The sequence below is a fragment of the Tasmannia lanceolata genome, unplaced genomic scaffold (assembly GCF_043159265.1).
Source record: "Tasmannia lanceolata isolate RefF3 unplaced genomic scaffold, GAP_Taslan_0.1 ptg000006l, whole genome shotgun sequence".
NCBI classification, from domain to species: domain Eukaryota; kingdom Viridiplantae; phylum Streptophyta; class Magnoliopsida; order Canellales; family Winteraceae; genus Tasmannia; species Tasmannia lanceolata.
Genome location: NW_027518683.1, coordinates 45,896,483 through 45,919,193, shown reverse-complemented (window position 1 = coordinate 45,919,193; position 22,711 = coordinate 45,896,483). Strand labels below are relative to the sequence as shown.

At 38.8% G+C, this 22,711-nt stretch overlaps 1 protein-coding gene and 1 pseudogene across 4 annotated transcripts; one reads left to right on the top strand and one right to left on the bottom strand.

Annotated features, from left to right (window-relative positions):
* The first annotated feature begins 1,527 nt into the window (after nucleotides 1-1,527).
* Nucleotides 1,528-7,336, top strand: LOC143880371 (asparagine synthetase [glutamine-hydrolyzing]). 4 transcript variants are annotated; one of them, XR_013251666.1, is made up of 14 exons: nucleotides 1,528-1,757; nucleotides 3,241-3,379; nucleotides 3,583-3,678; nucleotides 3,930-4,071; nucleotides 4,260-4,355; nucleotides 4,441-4,535; nucleotides 4,863-5,024; nucleotides 5,116-5,196; nucleotides 5,303-5,524; nucleotides 5,990-6,124; nucleotides 6,316-6,422; nucleotides 6,571-6,657; nucleotides 6,759-6,866; nucleotides 6,953-6,985. XR_013251666.1 is itself a non-coding variant. In XM_077383307.1 (14 exons), the coding sequence occupies exons 1-14, from the start codon at nucleotides 1,678-1,680 to the stop codon at nucleotides 7,196-7,198; spliced, it is 1,770 nt and encodes a 589-aa protein (XP_077239422.1). In that variant the 5' UTR covers nucleotides 1,528-1,677; the 3' UTR covers nucleotides 7,199-7,336. The 4 variants fall into 4 exon arrangements, 3 of the variants coding, with proteins under 3 accessions (XP_077239422.1, XP_077239424.1, XP_077239423.1); XM_077383307.1 differs by having other exon boundaries at nucleotides 6,316-6,396; nucleotides 6,953-7,336; XM_077383309.1 differs by lacking the exon at nucleotides 1,528-1,757 and adding an exon at nucleotides 3,121-3,140 and having other exon boundaries at nucleotides 6,316-6,396; nucleotides 6,953-7,336.
* A 2,359-nt stretch (nucleotides 7,337-9,695) lies between these two features.
* On the bottom strand, nucleotides 9,696-13,874 carry LOC143880374 (protein trichome birefringence-like 3; annotated as a pseudogene).
* Between the last annotated feature and the right edge of the window lie 8,837 nt (nucleotides 13,875-22,711).

Below are 22,711 nucleotides of genomic sequence, written 5' to 3'. Positions count from 1 at the left end.
TTCATAAAAATAGTCAAAAGTCTCTTATCTCTTAGAAAATGACCAAAATGCCTTATCTCATAGAAAATTGACTAAAATACCCCTACCTGATGGAAAGTGTCCAAAATACCCTTAGAGAGTTTGTTTATCCCTGTAAATTTGACATAGTACGGAAAAAAAATCAATTAAAAAGGATAATTATCCTTTCCAACAATGGAGTATGAATTTCCAACAATGGACTATGACCAAAATGATGTGCCATAATATGGTGTGAACTAGGGCTGCAACAGGGTCGGGTTGGGTCGGGTTTTTCAAAACCCTAGCCCAACCCTAGATCCCATTATCTCGGCCTTGACCCGACCTGACCCTGAGTCAGGGCCGGAAAACCTCAACCCATTAACCGCCTTACAGGGTATTGTGCTGGCCCTGGCCGGCTCTGATTGGCCCTGATTGGGCAGGGCCGGGGCCGGGCCGGCCCTAATTGACCCTAGTGCAAATACCTGTTAAGAGTGCCAAAAAAAAAGCAACCACTTATCATATGGAACAAAATGATCAATAAACAGAGGAAGAGAACAAAATAAGACTATGAATTCAACAGCATGATGGGCAACAGAGACAATTAATAATAATAATCTAAAGAAACATCAATCCAAGATAATAGAAAACATTAGCAAAAGAAACATACACAGATGGTTCAATTTTATAATAGAAAACTCATGGTCGGGCCGGGTGAGGGTACCCGAGGCATTAACCCAAAACCCGTCCGTCCTGAGTCAGGGTCTAAAAAAATGAACCCTGACCCGCCCTCGGGGTTAGAAAATCCAACCCTGACAGGGCCAAACTTGGACCCCTAGTGTCAACAAGGTTTTTTTGCTTAACAATCAGGATCAAATTAATGGATAATATTGATTATTGGCCATGGAGCCTGTGGGCCCCAAGCCCCCAATTATGGAGAATTTTCTAACCATTTGAGTTGAGAAATGGTATGTAAAATTTATAAAGAATGTCACTTTTACTATTAGCTCTAGTTTTCCTTTGGCTTAGTCGTCAGATATGACCACACTGATATTTTTCAATAGAAACCCATCCACGATGAGTAAACAAACATGGACGGTTCAGATTGAAGAACTCACCATGCACCGTAAATTTGGGTGGCAGAGATTTTTCCCAGTCTAAAGAATTGACTCACAGAACGAATATCCTGACCGTGCCTTATCACCGACACGTGTACGGTTGAAAAACGAGCACTCCTCTTTCTTCATTGGCTAAGATGGTCGTTGCTGAGTCAGCTACTGGTACAGAAATGGATAAACGTCGCCACAATATTAGGAAAATGAGAAGAACGTGTAGACACGTGGCACAATAAGGTTAGCTGTGGGTCCCATTTCTTGGAAATAGCTCGTTCGGTGTCGATTCCTCGCACCCGTCTCTGCACGAGATGCAACGGGGCCGCTTCTAATCTCTCTCTTTCTCTCGACAATTCTCTTATCTCTCTACAATTTTCCCTCTCTACAATTCTCTCTATAAATAGTGGACTTGTGGTAGAGCCTCTGATATGTGTCTAGTGTTTCACCAACCCAAGTGTTTTTGCTCTTTTTACTACAAAAATCTTGATATTTTTTCTACCATTTCCTTCATTATCACCTTATACTCGTTCTTTTGTTATTCTGTGTTTTTTTAGAGAGATTTAGAGTAGTCATGTGTGGAATACTAGCAGTTCTAGGTTGCTCGGACGATTCTCGGTCGAAACGCGTCCGAGTTCTCGAGCTTTCTCGCAGGCAATCTCTCTTCTTCTACTTGTTTTTTTAATGGATTATCCTCTCTAAAAGATGGAGAAATGCTTGTTTTTGTTCTTTAGTAATGAATGTTCTTTTGTAAAATCTTGAGCTTTCACTTTTGTTTGATTGTGTTTTCCACGTCTTTTCACCCTACTTCTGTTCCCTGGGGTGGGTCAGGGTTGAACCTGTGACTTCATTTCCTATGTTGGGTGTTCTTCTTTTGTGTTGATTAGTTGGAATTTTTTTAGGGAAATGATATGAGCATGACCACCTTTTGCTATATGCGGGGTTCTAGCCTGTCTTTTCTTTTTTAACGGGCGTGTGAGAGTTTTTTTGGGAACTGTAATAAGCTTTTAATAGCTCTTTAAATACTAAGAGACAATTGGCTAGGTTAGTGCAAATATCAAAACATGGTCGTGTTGAGATCATTTCCCCATTTGTATAATGACACTATTTCTCCTTAGGGAATTGTTATCAGCACAACATGTTTTAATAATGGCACAAAGCCAGCTTGGCTTTTCTATTTTAATTGGCTTGTGAGAGCTTTTTGGGAACTGCTATTACCTTTGATGCAAAAAGACAAGATGAGTTAGTGAGAATATCAAAACATTTTTACGCTGATATCATTTCCCTTTCTTCTACACTTCTCTAATTTGTTGAAGATTGTTACAATTCCAGAAATGCAAAGTGTTGAGTAATTGGATATATTGCCAAAAATTTTATCTGTTAGGCCTTCCTATAATGCTATGGATTCAGCCTCTACAAATATTAACTTCACGATAGTTTGATGAGTAAGATTTTGGGGCATGGCTTGTATATATTGAAATGATATGTCCACCCCCTTTTCCAGCATTTTCACACCCACTTGTTTATTCCCACAAAAAATGGCTGTGTTTTCTTCCCTTTTGTTTGTGCTTTCCAAATATTTTCTTGAAAATAATCTTATTTCAAGAAAAGATAAACCAGAAATGGGGTGAAAATCCTGACTAAAGGGGTTGGAAATATCATTTTCTACATATAATTTGCTATTTCTAGTCTAGATGGCGCCTTTCATTTTCTTCACCATGCCCTTCTATGCTTGTCATGTTACATATCCCTGCACTGTCCCATCGCGAAAGACCTACCTAGGATAGTTATCTCCGAAAAAAATAAGCCTGACTTTCTGATGATGTGATACAAAATTCTTCTATAAACAACAGCCCACATGCCTAACTATATTATTTATTTAATTTTTATCTACTTTTTCTTTCTTTCTGTTTTAATAATAATTATGTTGATGAAAAAACTGACGGTGGGAAATAGAATACACTTTATTTCGAAAATCTCTAACAAATTATTTGGCAAGTGAATTGGGTTTATGCTAAAGAAACTGTAATCTATGATGTGGGGATGGAGTAAATAATATAATAACATGACTATGAATTTGATCTTATGTTTTTGTATGGAAATCACATGAGTTGATGTAGATGGTTTGTTGTGGCAGATTGAAGCACAGAGGGCCAGATTGGAGTGGGATCTACCAACATGGGGGCTTCTTTTTAGCCCATCAACGGCTAGCGATCATCGATCCTGCTTCCGGAGATCAACCGCTCTTTAATGAGGACAAAGTCATCGTTGTGACGGTATTTGGAAATTAATTCTTTTTGCTTGTTAATGTTGACAATTGGGACATGTTATTGTTTCCTCATGGAAAAAATGCTTCAATTTGTTCTTTTTTGTTTTTGCTTTTTAGAGTTCTTCTCTCAATATAATCACAATTTTCTTCTTCTTTTTTGTATTTTCGATTGCTCGATAATTGACTAAAGGACGATGATGTTTCAAATAGGTGAATGGAGAGATTTACAACCATGAAGAGCTTAGGAAATGCTTATCTAATCATGAATTCCGAACCGGTAGCGACTGCGATGTTATTGCCCATCTGGTGAGTGTTTCTGATTCCAAAGTTGGTGAATTTTAGGACTTTAATTATCTTGACTTATCCCCACCTCACTACTTCAAAGTTTGATTTTTTTGAATTCAAATGTACAAGCCCAGTTGATGAATGATTAGATGAATTAATTCAATGTTTCAAACACAACAGTAGACTTTTTTGTTTTCATTTGGGCTTTGGAAATTTTCACTTTCTTCTTTGATTTCTAGGTCTAACTTGTAATTATGTTCTTACTCTAATAGTATGAAGAACATGGAGAAGATTTTGTGGACATGTTGGATGGAATGTTCTCGTTCGTGCTGTTGGACACACGTGACAACAGTTTCATCATCGCCCGAGATGCGATAGGGATCACATCCCTCTACATTGGCTGGGGACTTGATGGTAATTAAGCATCTTTGTGTTATTTCATTGCTCTGTCTCTGATCTATGTGGAGTGTTTTCTGTTTCCGAATCAAAATTCCAATTTTGACAAAGTTCTTTCTCTCCTAACCTGCTATGAGTTGTGACTGTTAACAAAAGAGCTAGGAACATAATTTTGTTTCTTCTTTCTATTCTTCATTTCTTTACAGGTTCTGTTTGGATTTCATCTGAAATGAAGGGACTGAATGATGATTGCGAACATTTTGAGAGCTTTCCTCCTGGTCACATATATTCCAGTAAAGAAGGTGACAGAGTTATCCCTGAGGAGCTTTTTGAGCATTTTGATTATTGAGCTCTGTTTTTTTAACTGTTTCTTTGAAATGAACGCAGGTGGCTTTCGGAGATGGTATAACCACCCTTGGTATTCAGAGGCCATTCCTTCAACTCCATACGATCCAATGGTTTTGAGAAAGGCTTTTGAAGATGTGAGCAACTCGAATTGCAATATGTTTTGAAAGATTTTCCAATGAGAAACCTCGAAATCAAATTCCAATATTGCATAAAAAAAAGTAGTTAGCTTCACATATATAGAGATTCCTAGAGTGCCATAGTAAAAACATTGCGTATATTAATCTTGTTATGATAATAGAAGCCTGCATAATAGAAATTCATGGTGTCCTTCGTACATATATATCATATATGTTTCCTTTCTTTTTTCTTCCATCTATGTGCGATGGTGTTTGCTTAGTGCATTCGTCTGTTTTCATGACTCATGTCACTAAAGAAATCAATTTTTCTTGTACATTTCACAGGCTGTGATTAAGAGGCTGATGACTGATGTACCCTTTGGTGTGTTGCTCTCTGGGGGGCTTGATTCATCATTAGTTGCCGCTGTTACAGCACGTCATTTGGCTGGGACCAGGGCTGCCGAGCAATGGGGAGCACAACTTCATTCCTTTTGTGTTGGACTTGAGGTTAGTATAACATGCCTATTATACCTTTCCCCTAAGTAGAATTTCAACTAGGGATTTACTACAAATCCAATTTCCTCTGTTTATTACTCAGGGTTCACCCGATTTGAAGGCCGGGAAGGAGGTTGCAGATTATCTTGGGACCGTTCACCATGAATTTCACTTTACTGTTCAGGTACCTGAACTAGATTTGTCTTCAAGTTGTATATAATGGATTTCATGTACATTTATTTTTCCTTGTAGTTAAGAAATAAGGTTTTTTGGTTTTGGTAAAATGGCAGGATGGTATTGATGCCATTGAAGATGTTATCTACCATATCGAAACATATGATGTAACCACAATCAGGGCAAGCACACCCATGTTTCTTATGTCTCGCAAGATCAAGGCCTTAGGAGTAAAGATGGTTCTCTCTGGTGAAGGTTCTGATGAAATATTTGGAGGGTACTTGTATTTTCACAAGGCTCCTAACAAGGAAGAGTTCCATCATGAGACGTGTCGCAAGGTGCGTATCTGGTTCAACTCTTTGCTTTCACGTTATTATGTTACATTAGTAATAGATTTTTGTTATAAATGGCTCAACTTAGAATCCCCGTTTCCATCCTAAGCTTGGGCTTGTGTTTACAATTCTATATCTTAGCTAATAGTAGTGTAAATATTGGTTAGCATTCTCACAGTCAAATTAAGTCCCAAATTTTGCAAAGTAATCTCTGACTTTGGCCTCCTTGTTGATTTTTTATTGAGATTACTCTTATTTTGGCCTCCTTGTTGATTTTTTATTGAAACCTTTACATTTTTATCCAATTGTTTGTTCCAGCATTCTCTAGAAATTTGTTGTGGAATTCCTTACACGAGAAAGGTCCTTTGATGCAGTCTTTGATGTTACATGGATTTTGCAATTAAGTCAGAGATTGCAATCATATAATTTTATAATTGTGGTTAATAGATTGTTAATATTGTTGTCTCATAGATAAAGGCCCTTCACCAATATGACTGCTTGAGAGCTAACAAAGCAACTTCTGCATGGGGTTTGGAAGCTCGCGTACCATTTTTGGATAAACAATTCATAAATGTTGCAATGGATATTGATCCTGAATGGAAGATGGTACGTATGGAACATGCATTATTATATAACTATCAAATTTCCGATAAAACTAGCAAAAAGTACTGTTCCTTTTTATATCTATAGTCATTACACCTAAAAGCTTCTTAAATACAAATTTACTGTTTTTATATATGTAATCATACCTTCTAAAAGCTTCTTAAATGCATATTTGTGTCTGTGATTTGTGTCAGATAAAACCAGATCTTGGACGGATTGAGAAGTGGGTGTTGAGAAAGGCTTTCGATGATGAAGAAAATCCTTATCTGCCAAAGGTCAAAATCATGTTGCACATATACATGTAAATGCTAATTATGTATGATAATCTGTAGAAAAAAGGTCTATTCCACAAGCATTGACACTTAAGAGGCGATCCCTGCATTATTTATTGATGCATGTGTGACTTTATGAACATAACTAACAAGGATACCTTTTTTCCTGTACTGCAGCATATTCTCTATAGGCAGAAAGAGCAGTTTAGTGATGGTGTGGGCTACAGTTGGATTGATGGACTCAAAGCCCATGCAGCTCAACATGTAAACTCTCTCTCTCTCTCTCTCTCTCTCTCTCTCTCTCTCTCTCTCTCTCTCTTAATACTCTGTTCACTCTTCTTTTAACTCTCTTTTATCTTTTCCAGGTGACAGATAAAATGATGCTCAATGCAAAACACATCTTCCCACACAATACACCTATCACCAAGGAAGCATACTACTACAGAATGATCTTTGAAAGGTTCTTCCCACAGGTAATTAGCTGAAACTAGGTTTGATTATATAGAAATATGTTATGGTGGAAATATAAAAAATTGAATTCACTTTTCTTTCAATACAGAACTCGGCGAGCTTAACAGTCCCAGGGGGTGCAAGTGTTGCTTGCAGCACAGCCAAGGCTCTTGAATGGGATGCAAAGTGGTCCAACAACCCTGACCCTTCAGGTAGAGCTGCCTTGGGAGTCCATGTCTCCGCATATGATCCGATATCTTCGTCAATTCCACTTGGGAAGGTCTCTTCTAATATTGTTAACAAGAAGCCAAGGATGGTTGAACTAAATCCCCCATCCCTCACAATTACAACCTAGTATCTTCTATAAAATTATGTTTTATGTTGTTAATAAAACTTGTCATGTATGAAGAAAGTATAGTTGTTTGTAGACCAGTATGTACTCTTTATGTATATTTGAAATTAATTATATAATGCATGAATGGTTTCCTATTTTCATATTGCTTACAAATATGAATAAAATAGTTGATTCCATGTATCGGGAACTCCAGGCAAACACCAATGTATGCAGTCGGTGTAGTGTTGTGGGTCTGATTTTGGCTCCTCTGTCAATTACTTCCTTTGTGATTCTGTGTAAACTTGTATGTCCGTCTATCCGGTGCTCTGAGAGTTGTGTTATGTTGATGGAGGAGACAAGAACCTTCATTTTATCAACTATACTCATCACCACAGTCATCCGTCGATCGAAGCCCATCGCATAAGCTGCTCAGATGATTTAAATGAATAAGACAAAATCTGAGCCTATGTGGCTGCTCTCTCATGCAACAGCCGTTGCACGAAATGCCTTATGCGATGGTCCCTATCAAATCCCACGTGGCCACGTTTGAATACCCACAAGATTTAGATTTGGATATCTCACTTTTGCAGTTGAGATTTGGAACTTGATCAGATCCTTAGATTTCCAAATCAGCTACAGCAGAGAAAAAATTCGATTTTCAAATCTGTTCTACAAGACATTATTTTCGTAGGTTTGATTTTCAACATCTAAGATGAATGGCTTAGTTATTAGCGTTATTTTACTTTCAAAGGATAACAATAATAAGGAAACTTCTAGTACCACAATGCTTGGGAAAGAAAAATGTACATGAAGAAGAGACTATAAATTATGGGTCTTGCTTCCTTCTCATTATTCAGAGACAAGTTTTCATATTATGTGAAGTCCTATGACAAGCTTTGGCAGAACACAAAATTAAAGTTAGTAGATAAACAATTTGGACCTGCTTCTGAATGGAAAATGCTACAAACCATGTTCCGCCAAATGTCATTGAGAACACCTTGATTGAATAATCCAACACCCTTGATCCATAAGCCTCATTTATGTTACGACCAAGAAATGATAATCCATTGATTTTTGTAGTTCTTTATCTTGGGCATGGGATGTCATTTGGGATGGGACCACGACCATGTGGGTCGCCTCATGATTCTGTGCATGATCAATGATCTTTGATTTCACATACATGTCCATGCGTGAGACCCAAAAATTGCTTGTTACCATTCACCGCGAAAATGACTTCTACCTAGTCATTTTTCATGAAAAATATGGCATGCATGGTTTTTTTGTTCTTCTCCTTGGTGAAGGAAAAATGAGGTGGAGCTCATCCTTGTATCTCTTCTACTCTACCATGAGGAATGTTTAGTCTTTTTAGGACTAGGACAAGAGATTACTATTTATTTGGTTTTTTCCTTTTTGGAAAGCTAGTAATGAGTTTCTTTATTTATTAGGATTTGTTTCCTAAGTATAGTAGGATTCACTTCTAATTATAGGTGTTCTAATTTTAGGGCTTTATTTTAAGAAAAGTTTACTAAGCTGGAAATTGCATTTCTTTTATATAAGACATTGTAAGCTATAGTTTTAAATGAATCATGGAATAATATCAAAGATGTTTGTCTCTCTCTCTCTCTCTCTCTCTCTCTCTTTCTTCTTCTTCCCTTTCCTAGTGGATTCTAGGGTTCTTCTTCTTCCTCTAGTGGATTCTACGGCAATTATCGGATCGTATGCTTCGGATGCGATTCCACATCTGATCCGCTGCGTTATTTTAGTACTAACTGTGGTAGTAGTTATAGTTTTCTTGGTGGGTTGTTTCCGCTAATTCATCAACTGCTGGAAAAGGGATGCTAAGGAAACTCATCAAAAATTGCCTAATTCATCAATTGCAAAGGAAACTTGCCTAAAATTACCTATAGAAAGTATTTCAATTTCTTCATTTCACATCCCCCTCTACATTGAACTCTTCTTCCAGCATATGGGATTAACTTCGACAGAATCTGTGCCTAACTTGGGCCCTCATACAAACTGGAGCCTTGGAAAAGGTTCCCACTGTAAATCAATCAATCCAGGTTGAGTGATGGAGCTAATCCAAACAATCACACATTTTATATAATAGGATAGGACATGTTAATAAAAAATAACCCAATACAAAACATGAGGTAATCATAAATTACAGAAAAGATAAAGAGAGCATACAGAATACCACTTGGAGGGAAGTAAACAGTCCAACAAAAAAACTCCCCACAAAGCCTACGTTTTGGATGTTGAAGCTAAAGGATAGAAATTTTATCTTCTTAGAGACAAAATAAAGTTCAAATCCACTTTCATGAGCCTATACTTTCCCGTTTTTAAACCTCACAAAATTGTTAACTATTACAAAATAAATTTGGAGGCATAAAGATCTCTCATTGAACGCTCATACTCTTAATCCTCTATAATATACTACTGTATTTTTACATAGAAACTTGAGTATGTCGTGATGATTTCTGGTTCACTAAAACAAATGTAAAGTTCATCAAAACTTGCATTTGACTTGGGAACCAAATTTGTTACATTGTACACAACCTTTAGGAAGTGTGTTCAAATTGGAAAATACATTGGATCCTGTGAGAATACTTCTATAGCCCCAGCAATGTAGAGAGAACAAATCAACAACTGATGGCTTCATGAAGCCCAATTTCTTCCCTTCAATGTCTTGCCATTGAAAGAGTGGCATTTTTTTTTTTGGTTAAACTCACCGCCTTGACCATGCTAAGTGGGTCCAGGTATGGGATCTAATTCCATCAAATGTAGGTAGGATTTTGTCTTGAAGGTAATTTGTTAATACGATCAACATGAATATAGTGTTGGCTGCCATCTTACTACCCAGCCCAAAATGATATTTCACCAGAGTTAATTGTCTCTACAGTCTGAGTTTGAGATGTCTGTGCATGACTTCCAGTATGAGACTCTTGGGCTAGCCCCAATACCACCAATGTTGACCTAATATAATATTCACATTTCCAAACTCCAATATATCAGTATTGAGGGGAGAGTTAAATTGGACAAGAAAGAAAAACAGGGTCCGCAAGAACCTCGTTAATGATGATCGGATGTTTGGTTGGTTCAATGCATTTTCAAGCTGTGATGCTGGTAACTGGTAGGAACAAATGATATTCCAATGTCAAAATATACATGAAGCAATCTCAAATTGTATAATGAGTAATATGACAAGTCAGACTAGGGGATTTAGATAAAAAAGAAACATCAAACCTTGCTCACTGCGGATATTTTACATAGTTGATTTCATACATTTTTTTCAAAAGTGATAGCCAAAAATATCAACAATGAGAACACCATACTAATCAATGTAGAAAGTAGAAACACCCTTCAACTTAAATGGACATAAAAAAGATAAGACCCATATAGCCATTTGATAGACATCGAGGATTAGGGAAGCATGCATGTAACGCTTGACAGCATTTTGGGAGTCAGATATACCCCTCGGTCCAAAATGGAAAGTAAAGCCAAGATGTGCAAATACATAATGACTAAGTTACAGTGGCAACGGTTTCCCCATCACGAACAACAAAGAACTTCACGAGGGTTCAAAACACAGGAACCACTATTTAAAAGCTTTGAATCAATCATTGACTTGCCCAGGTTGATTCGGTTTTTGGCCCAACTGCGTTAATCATAAACTCCCTCGGCTCACTGGAGTCAATAAAAAATTGGGTTTACTTTAGGAAAGTTCTTGTTCAAGGATGAGAAATATCCAGATTTAATCTACCACTTCCATCAAAGTTTAATATCCAATTCCAAATACCTTGGTCCTAGAGAAGAACACTCTGGTCTCATTAGGAGTCACTGTAGAATCAACCCAATTGGCCCATGTCTTCAAACCCATCCTATAAGCAGTCGGTGCTTCAAGCTCCTCAAACCCTTCTTCTCCATTTGAAAAACCTGCACTCAATCGATCTTCCAATGGGTATAATGAGATCAATTTTAATTAAAAAAATGATAATTATAACATAAAACAAATCACTTAGTTCAGAATGTTTAAGCATTATGATCTCAGAAGTCTGAAGAACTAATCAGTTATGGAAGAAAGTCATGTTGTGCTGCAATTGATTGGCATCATCTAAATTGCTTACACTATTTGGTTGCATCATCAAAAAATTTAAAAAATTATACTCAATTGTAGGAGTTAGAAGAACTTACAGCGACTTTATCTTTAGGCCACTCATCCACCATACATAAGTATTAAACACAACGATATCCATCCCTATCCAGTCCTTTGCATGCTTGGAGATAGAATCGACTTTCAGTATTCTCATGTTTGAGTCTCCTATTATATAAAGATCATAATTGGATTCGACAAGGTGCCCGATATAATTTAATTGAAGCATTGTACTCCTGTGGGTGCATTGGATAAAACCATTATTAGCTTAATATTCAGAGAAATTCGAGATTTTGGGCCTCTTTGGATTCAACTAAGATTGATTCTTGTGAATAAGACTTTGAATTTAATAGAATTTGCATAGTAAGGCCTCTTTTGCAGCCATTAACCATATCATTTCTAAAACTATGATAACCATTATTTGCAAATAATCATATTTAACTTCAAAACCATTTGCATATAAGATTATATGCAAATAAATTTTATCCAAATAGGCCGTTAATCTGTGGAGGATTGGGGTGTTGGTGGCTTTGAATACAGATAAAGATTGATCGTGTCTCATGGAATTCTGGTCTGCTGGTATATGAGCTTGTACCATACAGACAAATGATTGTCATTGCGCTCTTTGAAGGATTTTGGTCTACTGGTATATGAGCTTGTACCATACAAACAAATAATTGCCATTTCCCTCTTTGTAGTGAATCACTTACAAACATTAGCCTCTTTCCTCTCAGTCTTTCTAGGGAGACTTTCGCATCAAACCTGGAAGATGAAGTCAATACTTATGAGTTTTCAATTATAACATAAAAACCACGCTTTAATGGGGAATGAGATTTGTTTACAAGTTGGTATATGCTTTGTCTGACACTAAGTGATATGTACATGATGTATATATGAATGTTGAACTATCATGCAATTTAAAATGTCGGATTCTTAGATAAATTGACATTAATCTATAGTTTTGTACTAATTCCAAACTTGGGAACCGTGAGCTACCAATTACTCCAGTAGGTTAAAGCTATTAGAGCTGGTGTTGTTTGATCATTTATACTTTAGCACTCCCCCTCTCGTGTGACCCCTCTTTTTTTGGGTTCGGTGGATTTTAACATCACGGAGTTGTTGGGTTTTGAAATCAGGACCTGGCGCGAGGCAATAGCTCTGCTACCAAGTGAAACAACCAATCACTCCAAAAGCTTAAGGTGTTAGAGTTGGTGTTATTTAATCATTTAAACTTAAACATATATTACCACTGATAGAATGAAAGAATTTTATACAAGAGTTAGCTAACCTCGGAAAGTTGCATTCGTTCGGCTGCCATTCCCAAAGCTGATAATCATTGTCCACCCTTCCATTCTTTACACTTGATACTTGTCAGTCCAAATACGGACAAGTCTGCTCTGAATACAAAGGCTTGTTGAACTGTTGAACACCCACTTCCCCTTTACAACATTGCACTTATTAAATGCATTGAACTCCATCTTTTCTGCAACAAAGACCTCTTCTACAGAGGAATCCACTTTCTCCTCTACACAGCGTTCAAATAGTTCATGTCAAACTCGTAAAAAATTGGTCGAGTAGCAAAAGTGGCCAAGTATAATTACCTGTTGTAGCCTCACTTATTAGATCTTGTTTAGAACAAGGTGTAAGCTTGAGAATGGAGGTGCGAGTGAGTGCGCAAATATCTTCTACGTAGAGAAGACCGGCGTTATCAATGACAAATCCTGCTCCTGGTCTAAACCTCACGCAGGCCAGTTTAAGATTAATTCAGATGCTTCATTGGAAGAAAATGGTGCCGCAATTGGGGGACTAATCAGAAGCGATGATGGCTGGCTTCTATCCATGTTCTCTACTGAGGTTTCCAAAGCAGAGATTTTCAGGCTTGAATTACAGGCCATCGAAGCAGGTATTTGTCTGGCTCTTGAAATTGGCATTTCGAATATTTGGATTGAATCAGACTCTCTCTTCACTGTGGAAGTATTACAAGGCAAATCAATCATCCCTTGGAAAAGTATTACCACTGTAAGTAATATCAAATCCTTGCTGGCCAAGCTCTCTAGATGGAAAATTTCCCATATCTGGAGGGAAGGAAATGCAGCAGCTGATTACCTATCCAAGACCCATTGCCCTATTAAAGGTTTTGACATTGTTCCATTCCTTGCGTCGCCCGAGTTGCTAGACTTGATCGCAGCAGATGAAAAGGGTCAAGTCTATCCTAGATTGGGCTGATCTCGTTGGCCTCCGAAGAATCCTGCTATCTTGATTCGTTTTGAATATGTTTTGGGTGGATTTGCCTGCCCTTGCCCCTGGTGGTTGGGGTTCTGTTTTCATATTATTCTTTATTATTGATTTATAGTTTGTTTTCCTTTTTGTGGCTCTTGGGGCCTGGATACTGTATTCTCCTTTGTTTTTATTTATTTCTGGTGGGGGTCTTGCCTAACCCCAGCTTTCTCGTCAAAAAAAAAAAGAAAAAAAAAAGAGAAGACCGGCGAAGGCGCAAACTATGACAGCCATGATAGAGAGGGGAAGTTTCACTTTCAATGGTTTCATTAATAGCTTGTGTGAAAAGCATATCACTATGAGTAGAAAATTCACGCAAGGTGTGAGGGGAGAGCTTCTATTTTGAAATATAAAGAGATTGAGTGATTAATAACATGTGGGTGGTATTTTTGAAAAAAAAAAAAAAAACATGTGGGGGTGCAACAGAATGATGAGAAATTAAAGAAGTTATGTGGGGTAATTTTTACCATTGAGTAGGAGTAAAGTAACAATCATGTATAAAGGGTGGTGGTCTCTGTTATATTGGGGGGTTAGAAAAGGTGGCATGCTAACATCTTCACTACTTTCTAACTCCATGCCAACATCTCTCTCTCTCTCTCTCTCTCTCTCTCTCTCTCTCTCTCTCTCTCTCTCTCACACACACACACACACACACACACACACACACACACATGTGGGCAGCTATGGGATTATCTTTGCCATTTGTATAGCATAAACATCCTCATCCGTAATAGCTATTTGTTTTAGGAAACACATTGTTGCATAATTCTGTTTATGAGAATGATTTGGAGACAACAGTGATGATATTAATTAACGATCTAGGTATAATGACCTCTTTAATTAATTGACTGGGCCAGATGAACCTTTCCTTTTCATGAAAATTTGAACTCTTTTGCTTCTATAAAAACTCGAGAATCATGAGTGTCTTACATTTTATATCGAGAGGGGATGAAAAGATGTTGGTGGTAGGTCTGAAAGAGAGGCCGACTGTCTAGTTCGAGTGTGGGCTTTGAGTGTAGGCTTGATTCTTGTTGCGCCACATTTTTGACCCATTGAGAAATTGGGCCTGTTGTGCCTGACCAAACCCAAGGGGGAGAATTTGCAACCATAATTGGTGGAAGCATTGGGACCCGCACGTGTCCAACTATTGAACCCCACATCATTTCATGGAGGCTCTAATAATATGAAGCCCTACATATTCTCCCCCTTTCCTCTCTGAGCCACCCTCAAGTATTTATAACTACTCTTTTTATGCCAAAAGAGGTGGTACAGGAATAAAAGGGGGCGAATGTCAGATTTACCTACATATACGGGTGATATTTAAAATATCATGATACATAGGACAATATAGTATCTAGGACAATAGATTGTGATATTTAAATCTCTGATATATCAAGATAGTTTGAAATACCAAAATTAAAATAGTGATATTTTACAACCGTGGTCAATGGCCTATTTAGTAAGTAGTTGGTAAAAGATTGCAGAGGAAGAGGAAGAAATGCTTTGCACAGAAGAAGAAGATGAAGTTTGACCAACTCAAAACTTGTGTTGGTCTGTGTTGTTGATATATTTAAAAACACTATACACGTTACAATGAGTTGGAAAATTCCTTGATTGCAGGGATGCTAATAATATACAAGGAAAATAAAAGCAACTATAGAAGAAACAATTAATTGAATATTTAGTGTCCTTATTTACAAGGACTGTTACGAGGGAAGTTGCCCTGTTTGGTGAGATTTCCTTCTAAGATAGGATTCTCCTTAATAGGCCCCCTCAAGCTGATAGGGAGGGGACGGACCTGAAGCTTGTCACGTAGGAAGGTGAAGCGCATAGAAGTGAGCCCCTTAGTGAAAATGTCAACCACTTGGTCTTTGGTGGAGATATACCGGACATCAAACTCTTTGCGAACAACTTTCTCTCTGATAAAATGATAGTCGACCTCAATGTGTTTAGTACGTGCATGGAAAACTGGATTAGAGGCAAGAGAGATGGCACTGATGTTGTCGCACCATACAACAGGGGTACGGGTGTGAATACTAAGGTCCCGAAAGAGAAACTGTATCCAAGTTAATTAGGCTGCAGATTGGGCTAAAGAGCGATATTCAGATTCTGTACTGGAACGAGAAACTGTGGGCTGCTTCTTTGCACTCCACGAGACTAAGTTGTCACCAAGGTGTCTACATTGACCAGATGTGGATCGACGATTATCTGGATTACCAACCCAATTAGCATCACAGAAGGCAGACAAGGAAAAATTGGATGGGACTATTAGAAGTCCATGAGTGACTGTCCCTTTGAGATAGCGCAAAATACGTTTGACTGCAGTTAAATGAACCGTCGCGGTAGAGTGCATAAACTGGCATACTTGGTTAACGGCGAAGGCAATATCAGGACGGGTCCAAGTGAGATACTGAAGAGCGCCTACAATGCTACGGTATTCAGAAGGATTTGGGAGAGGGTCGCGAAAGGAAGTTGACATTTGGCCGCCTGAAATCACCGGAGACGAGTATGGCTTTGCTCCATCCATTTTTTACTTTGTTAACAGATCAACAACATACTTTGTTTGGGAAAGGAATAACCCATGACGCGATCGGTGCACTTCGAGGCCAAGAAAATAATGTAAAGGTCCAAGATCTTTCATGGGAAAAACATCGGCTAGCTGAGTTATTGCAGCATTAATGGAAGCAGAGTGACTGCCTGTAATAATGATGTCATCCACATAAATCAGTAGAATGATGAGATGTCCCTGTTGTCTGCGCACAAAGAGAGAAAGATCGGCGGAAGAGCCTCGAAAACCAAGCTTTTGAAGATGAGTGGTGAACCGATCATACCAAGCCCGTGGAGCTTGTTTGAGGCCATATAAGGACTTGTGGAGGCGACAAACATAATGTGGATGCTGTGGATCAACAAACCCAGGGGGTTGGATCATGTAGACCTCCTCTTTGAGTTCTCCATGTCAAAAAGCATTCTGAACGTCAAGTTGTCGGATGGGCCAATTGAAGTGAACTGCCATAGCTAAGACAATCCGTATTGTGGTAGGCTTGGCAACGGGGCTGAATGTGTCAGTATAGTCAACACCTGCATGTTGGTGGAATCCTTTGGCAACGAGTCATGCTATGTACCTTTCAATAGTGCCATCAGCCCAATGTTTTAATTTATAAACCCACCGGCAACCCATGATATTCATGTGAGGGCGAACAGGAACAAGAGACCAAGTGCCATTTCTCTGTAGGGCATCAAACTCTTGGGCCATAGCATGCCGCCATTTAGAGCTTTTGTTGGCAATGGTGAAACAGGAAGGTTCGGAGGCGGATTTCAAAGAGTGAAGTGTTGTAGGAAGTGGGTAACGAGAGGTTCGAAAAGAGTGTTTGGGTTTGCGAGTACCATTCTGGGATCGCGTCACCATTGGGTGAGTGGAAGGGCGCCAAAGAGGTTCAAGAGATTGTGAACAAGTTGAGGTAGATGAGGGATAATGGTTATTGGTAGAGGTAATAGGTGTTGAGGAAGGACATCAGGGGAGGTTGCAGGTTGGGGAATGGCATTAGAGGTACTGTCATTTGGAGAGGTAGTGGGTTGGGGTTGAGTAATGAGACTAGGTTCATGGGTGAGAGGACGAGTAGTGGGTGTAGGTAAGATAGGTAAAGTGGATGACACTGGTGGAGTAGCGCTAAGGAGAAAAGCTGGGTAAGTGCTGTCCGCGGCAGGAGTGAGTGGAGGCATGGCCGAGATGTCCTTGAAGGGGAATGTGTGCTCATCGAAGACCACATGGCGAGAAAGAAAGACATAACCTGTGGCAATGTCAAGACACCGATACCCATGGTGATGTAAGCTATATCCAAGAAAGACACATATAGAGGAGCAAAAATCTAACTTAGTCTTAGTATAAGGACGTAGACACGGAAAGCACAAACACCCAAAAGTGCGAAGAAAAGTATAGTTAGGCGGCCTGCCAAAGAGACATTCCCATGGAGTGTGATTTTTAAGAATCCGAGAAGGGAGCCGGTTGATGAGAAAAACGGCTGTGTTGAAGGCCTCAACCCAAAAGTGGGTGGGCATGTGGGCATGGGCGAGTAGGGTGAGGTCCATGTCAACAATATGGTGGTGTTTTCTCTCAGTGGCTCCATTCTGTTCCGGGGTGTGAGGACATGAAATACGGTGAGATATGCCATTATCAAAAAGTAGTTTTTGAAAACGATGACTCATGAACTCACCCCCGCCGTCAGATTGAAATTGTTTTATATTAACGGATGGCATATTTTCTACATATTTTTTGAATTGAACAAACACATCATAAGCATGGGAGCGAATTTTTAGGGGATAAAGCCAAACATACTTTGTGCAATCATCAATGAAAGAAATATAATAACGAAACCCACTTATTGATAAAATAGGGGAAGGGCCCCAAATGTCACAATGGATCAAGTCTAAAGGATGAGAAGAGATAGAAGAAGACAAGGAAAATGGCAGCTTCGTGCTTTTACCCATTTGGCATGAAGGGCAAACGGAAGAAAGCTGAGCAGCGCCAAGGACAGGTAATTTAAAAAAGGAAACAATGCGCTGCAAAACATTAGAAGATGGATGGCCCAGCCGAGAGTGTCATATGGGTGTGGAGACTCGTTCACCAATGTAAGCAATGGAGCGGGGTTTAGTGATGTGGGTGCGTTGCAAATGAAGGGGGTAGAGGCCATTCTCAATCCGTCCGCGGAAAAGCATCCTCCCCGTGGCTTTGTCCTTAATACAAAAACCAGATGAGTCAAAACAAATAACACAATTATTATCATTGGTGAGACGATAAACAGAGAGAAGATTGGTAGAAATATTAGGACCATGTAACATGTTGGTTAGATTAAATTTTGCATGGGGAGTATGAAGGATATTATGACCAATGTGAGAGATATGCAAACATGCACCATTGCCAACAGAAACCTTGTCAGTGCCTTGATATTCAGAATACAAGGAGAGGTTCCCAAGGTCCGAAGTGAGATGATCGGTAGCACCAGTGTCGGTATACCAAGTTTGATCAAGAGCGGTGGGAGAAGTAGCCATAGCAGCAAGCCTTGGGGGTGGTTGGCGTCCTTGAAGCACAGAAGGGAGGCTGTAACAGTCCAGAGCCGTGTGACCAAGTCGGCCGCATAACTGGCAAGTAGGACGATTGGTGGTAGCGGATGGAGTTGGAAGTAAACCAGAACCACGTCCTCCATGAGATGTACGTCCACGACCGCGACTGCGACCACGATGGAAAGGTGGTCGATTACCACCCCGGTTGTGCGATGACGTATATGAATTATGGGGTGTAAAAAGTGCAGTTGTTGTTTGATCTGATAATAGGGGCTGTGGATGATGACGCGCAAGTCGCATCTCCATGTTCAAGAGAAGACCATGAACAGAAGCAATAGAAACAAGCTCTTTTTTATTTGTGGCAGAAACATGCACAACAACGGAATCATATTTTTCGAGCAGACCATCCAAAATGCTATTCACTTGATCAGATTCATCAACAAAGAGACCCACGGCCGATAACTCATCAACAAGACTCTTATGTTTAAGGAGATAATCTGTGATTGATAGATTACCTTTGAGAAGGTTCTGTAGCTGTCTTTTTAATTCAATCATGCGTGCGCGAGAGAGCGAGGCAAAGCGCTCTTCAATGGCAGTCCACACAGCGCGAGAGGTGTGGAGGCCAACGACTTGAGAGAAAACATGTTCAGAGAGAGTTGCACGCAGCCAATAAGAGATTTTGGTCTTGTCTATACCATTCAATGTAGGCATGATTAATGACCGATGTAACGGTCCCATCTTTGTCAAGGAGAAACTTTTCCGGACATGGTTTAGAGCCATCAACGAAACCCATGAGATCATGGCTGAGAAGAAGTGGTTCAAATTGGGAGCGCCACAGTAGGAAATTACCGCGATCAAGCTTAATAGAAACAAGGTTGGATATATTGGAAATGATGAAGGATGGAGAAGAGGAAGAGGAAGAGGAGGAGGAGGAGGAATTGTTGTTGTTGGTTGACAAGGCCATGAGAAGAGAATAGGAAAAAATAAAAATGACTTGAGTCTACAGCTTTGATACCATAAAAGATTGCAAAGGCAGAGGAAGAAATGCTTTGCACAGAAGAAGAAGATGAAGTTTGACCAACTCAAAACTTGTGTTGGTCTGTGTTGTTGATATATTTAAAAACACTATACACATTACAATGAGTTGGAAAATCCGTTGATTGCAGGGATGCTAACAATATACAAGGAAAATAAAAGCAACTATAGAAGAAACAATTAATTGAATATTTAGTGTCCTTATTTACAATGACTGTTACAAGCGAAGTTGCAATGTTTGGTGAGATTTCCTTCTAAGATAGGATTCTCCTTAATATTCCCATTGTTTCCACCAATGGAAGCTGTTGGGTCGAAATAAAAAGATAAAAATATCTATTTTGTGAAAAATTCCCTCATTTCATTTTTAGATAACTAATTTGTGTAATGGTCTTGGTTTAAAATGTTGATGCAAAATTGTCCCAAAATAATGCTAAACACCTATTTATATGAATTCAATTCCAGATTTTTGAACTGCTTAGGTTTGATTTTCAACATCTAAGACGAATGGCTCAGTTATTACTTATTAGTGTTATTTTACTTTCAAAGGATAACAATAATAAGTAAAGAAAGATTTGGTATGAAAAGCATTGAAACTTCTAGTCCCACAATGCTTGGGAAAGAAAAATGTATAGGAAGAAAAGGTTATAAATTTTGCGTCTTGTTACCTTCTCATTATTCAGAGACAAGTTTTCATACCCATGTGAAGTCCTATGATAAGCTTTGGGAGAACACAAAATTAAAATTAATTTTGTCGAGTTCCTCCATTGGCGCAATGGTAAGGTTGCTCCATTGTGACCTGGTGGTCACGTGTTCGAGTCACGGAAACAGCCTCTCCGAAATGGGTAAGGCTGCGTACATCTAGCCCTCGATGGACCCCGCAAAGGCGGGAGCCTCGTGCACTGGGCCACCTTTTTTTTTTTTTTTTGTGTCCGTCCACATTCACACAGGTGCTTTTCTTTGTTGCATTCGGGAAAGTTGTAACTGATCCCACCACGACGATCACTACAAGAAAATCGATTTTTCCCGGAACGCCGACAAAACATACGATAAACGCTGGCTAAGGATATCCCGGCGTATTGCCTGCATTTCAACTTTCGCCGGCTGTACTTGCATCGGGAAACATTTAGTCGGCGCTTATGAACACTGACAAGTTTACCCGGTGTTTATAAACGCCTCCACAATACGCTGACATAACCATACTGGGTGTCAGCTTAACTTATGTCAACAACCTGTCTCGGCGTTCATGAATGCCACCTAAGATCCAAACAAATTTTTAAAAATAATATTTGTCGGAGTTCCTAAACGCCGGAAAAAGGAGTATTTTGTAAAAAATAATAATTTAATATTCTGAAACCCAACTTTGGGATACAATATAACCTGGAGCCTGTAAAGAATATATTCCCATAGCTCAATAAACATCTCAAACACTTGTAATGAATATGGTAACACAATTCACAGTTTATTCCATATGTCTCATGCCAAGCCAAAGACAATTTTCTGCTTGCTATCTGGTAAAAGAAAAATCTTGAGGCCCTTATACAATGGAAATATGAGTTGGATAGATTTATGGGAGGCATATTTTTGAAATGGTGAAAATCTAGAGGGTGTTGTAATGGGCCAAACACCGTTGACTCAAAGTCTTGCAGGTTTTTGGGGGCTGAATTTCTTTTGTATATAAGAAGGCTATTTCAAGTAGTAGTCACAATTACGACACAATATCAATGGCAGTAGTTACAAAATAATACTTTAGAAGAAAAGAATCTACCTGGCTCTCTCTCTCTCTCTCTCTCTCTCTCTCTCTCATCATTGTCCTACCTCCTAAGTTTTACATGAAACAGTCTTTTGTGTCTGAGCATCCATTGGTCATGCAACACAGCTTTAAACCAACTTCAAGTAAGATGAACTCCACTTATCATATCACATATCTGAAACCAAGTGTTGTTGGTATCCGATCTCGAGTAAACAGTAATGTGCACTTAAAGGACACAATGATGCTCGTAGCTGACTATTATGAAACTGATGCTGAAATAGCTTCGATGTTAGCGGAGGAAAGGGTTCCTATTGGAATAGGGGAGAACACCAAAATCAAGGACTGTATCTTAGACAAGAATGCAAGGATTGGAAAGAATGCTACTATTTCTAATACAGAGGGAGTTCAGGAGGCAGATAGATCATCTGAAGGATTTCACATTCGTTCCGGCATCACCATCATTATAAAGAACTCAACTATCAAGGACGATTAGTCATATGATAAAGCTCTCTTATTTCCTCATCTTTTTTTATAATTAGGATGAGGATTAGAGATGAAAGTGTGTGGGAAAAGAGCCAATCTGTAATTTCACCTTTGGCCTTGCCAAGTAAGCTTTTTTATAATATTTATATAACCAGCCATTCTGTAATTTCACCATTGGCCTTGCCGAGTAATATTTTGCATGTTCTTAATATAACTATCATGCCCCGAACCCGGCAGCACGAGCCAGTAACTTGGCAGCGACCACATACTCATTGTGTCAGTTCCATAAGCATGCAAGGTCTCATATTATAACATTTCTAAATAAAGCTAATGAAGGCCTCATAAAGTCCACTTCTCTTATAAACAAGGTCAGAGTTTTGTACAGATCCAAAATCCTCAAACTATATCTCATAGGCCAAAATAAGTACAAGTTATAAACAAGAAAAGTTGCAATTTTTACAGTGAGTTTTCTCCTACAAGCCAAAAAGAAAGGATAAACTATCAGCTCCCAAAAATCTCCTACTAGACCGGCTGATCATCTGTAATAAAATAAAATATATAGAGTGAGCTAAATGGCTCAATAAGTAATTATCAACCTTAACTAGTCGGATCAAGTATTCGAAATCAAACAGCTCAAACAAAGGTTTTTAATAAAATCACTTACAAGATGTAAATAGACAAATATATGTATTTATAAAATGATAAGAATTTCTGAATTCATATTTCCAAGGTTCTGCAAACTCTTTTTCTATAAAACAATTCCTGAATTTAAAACACTTTG

Coding starts and splice junctions, on each gene's coding strand:
- LOC143880371 (XM_077383307.1), top strand. CDS start 1,678: ATGTGTGGAATACTAGCAGTTCTAGGTTGCTCGGACGATTCTCGGTCG. Junction 5,525..5,989: donor ATCATGAGACGTGTCGCAAG/GTGCGTATCTGG, acceptor GTTGTCTCATAG/ATAAAGGCCCTTCACCAATA. Junction 6,397..6,570: donor AAAATCCTTATCTGCCAAAG/GTCAAAATCATG, acceptor CCTGTACTGCAG/CATATTCTCTATAGGCAGAA.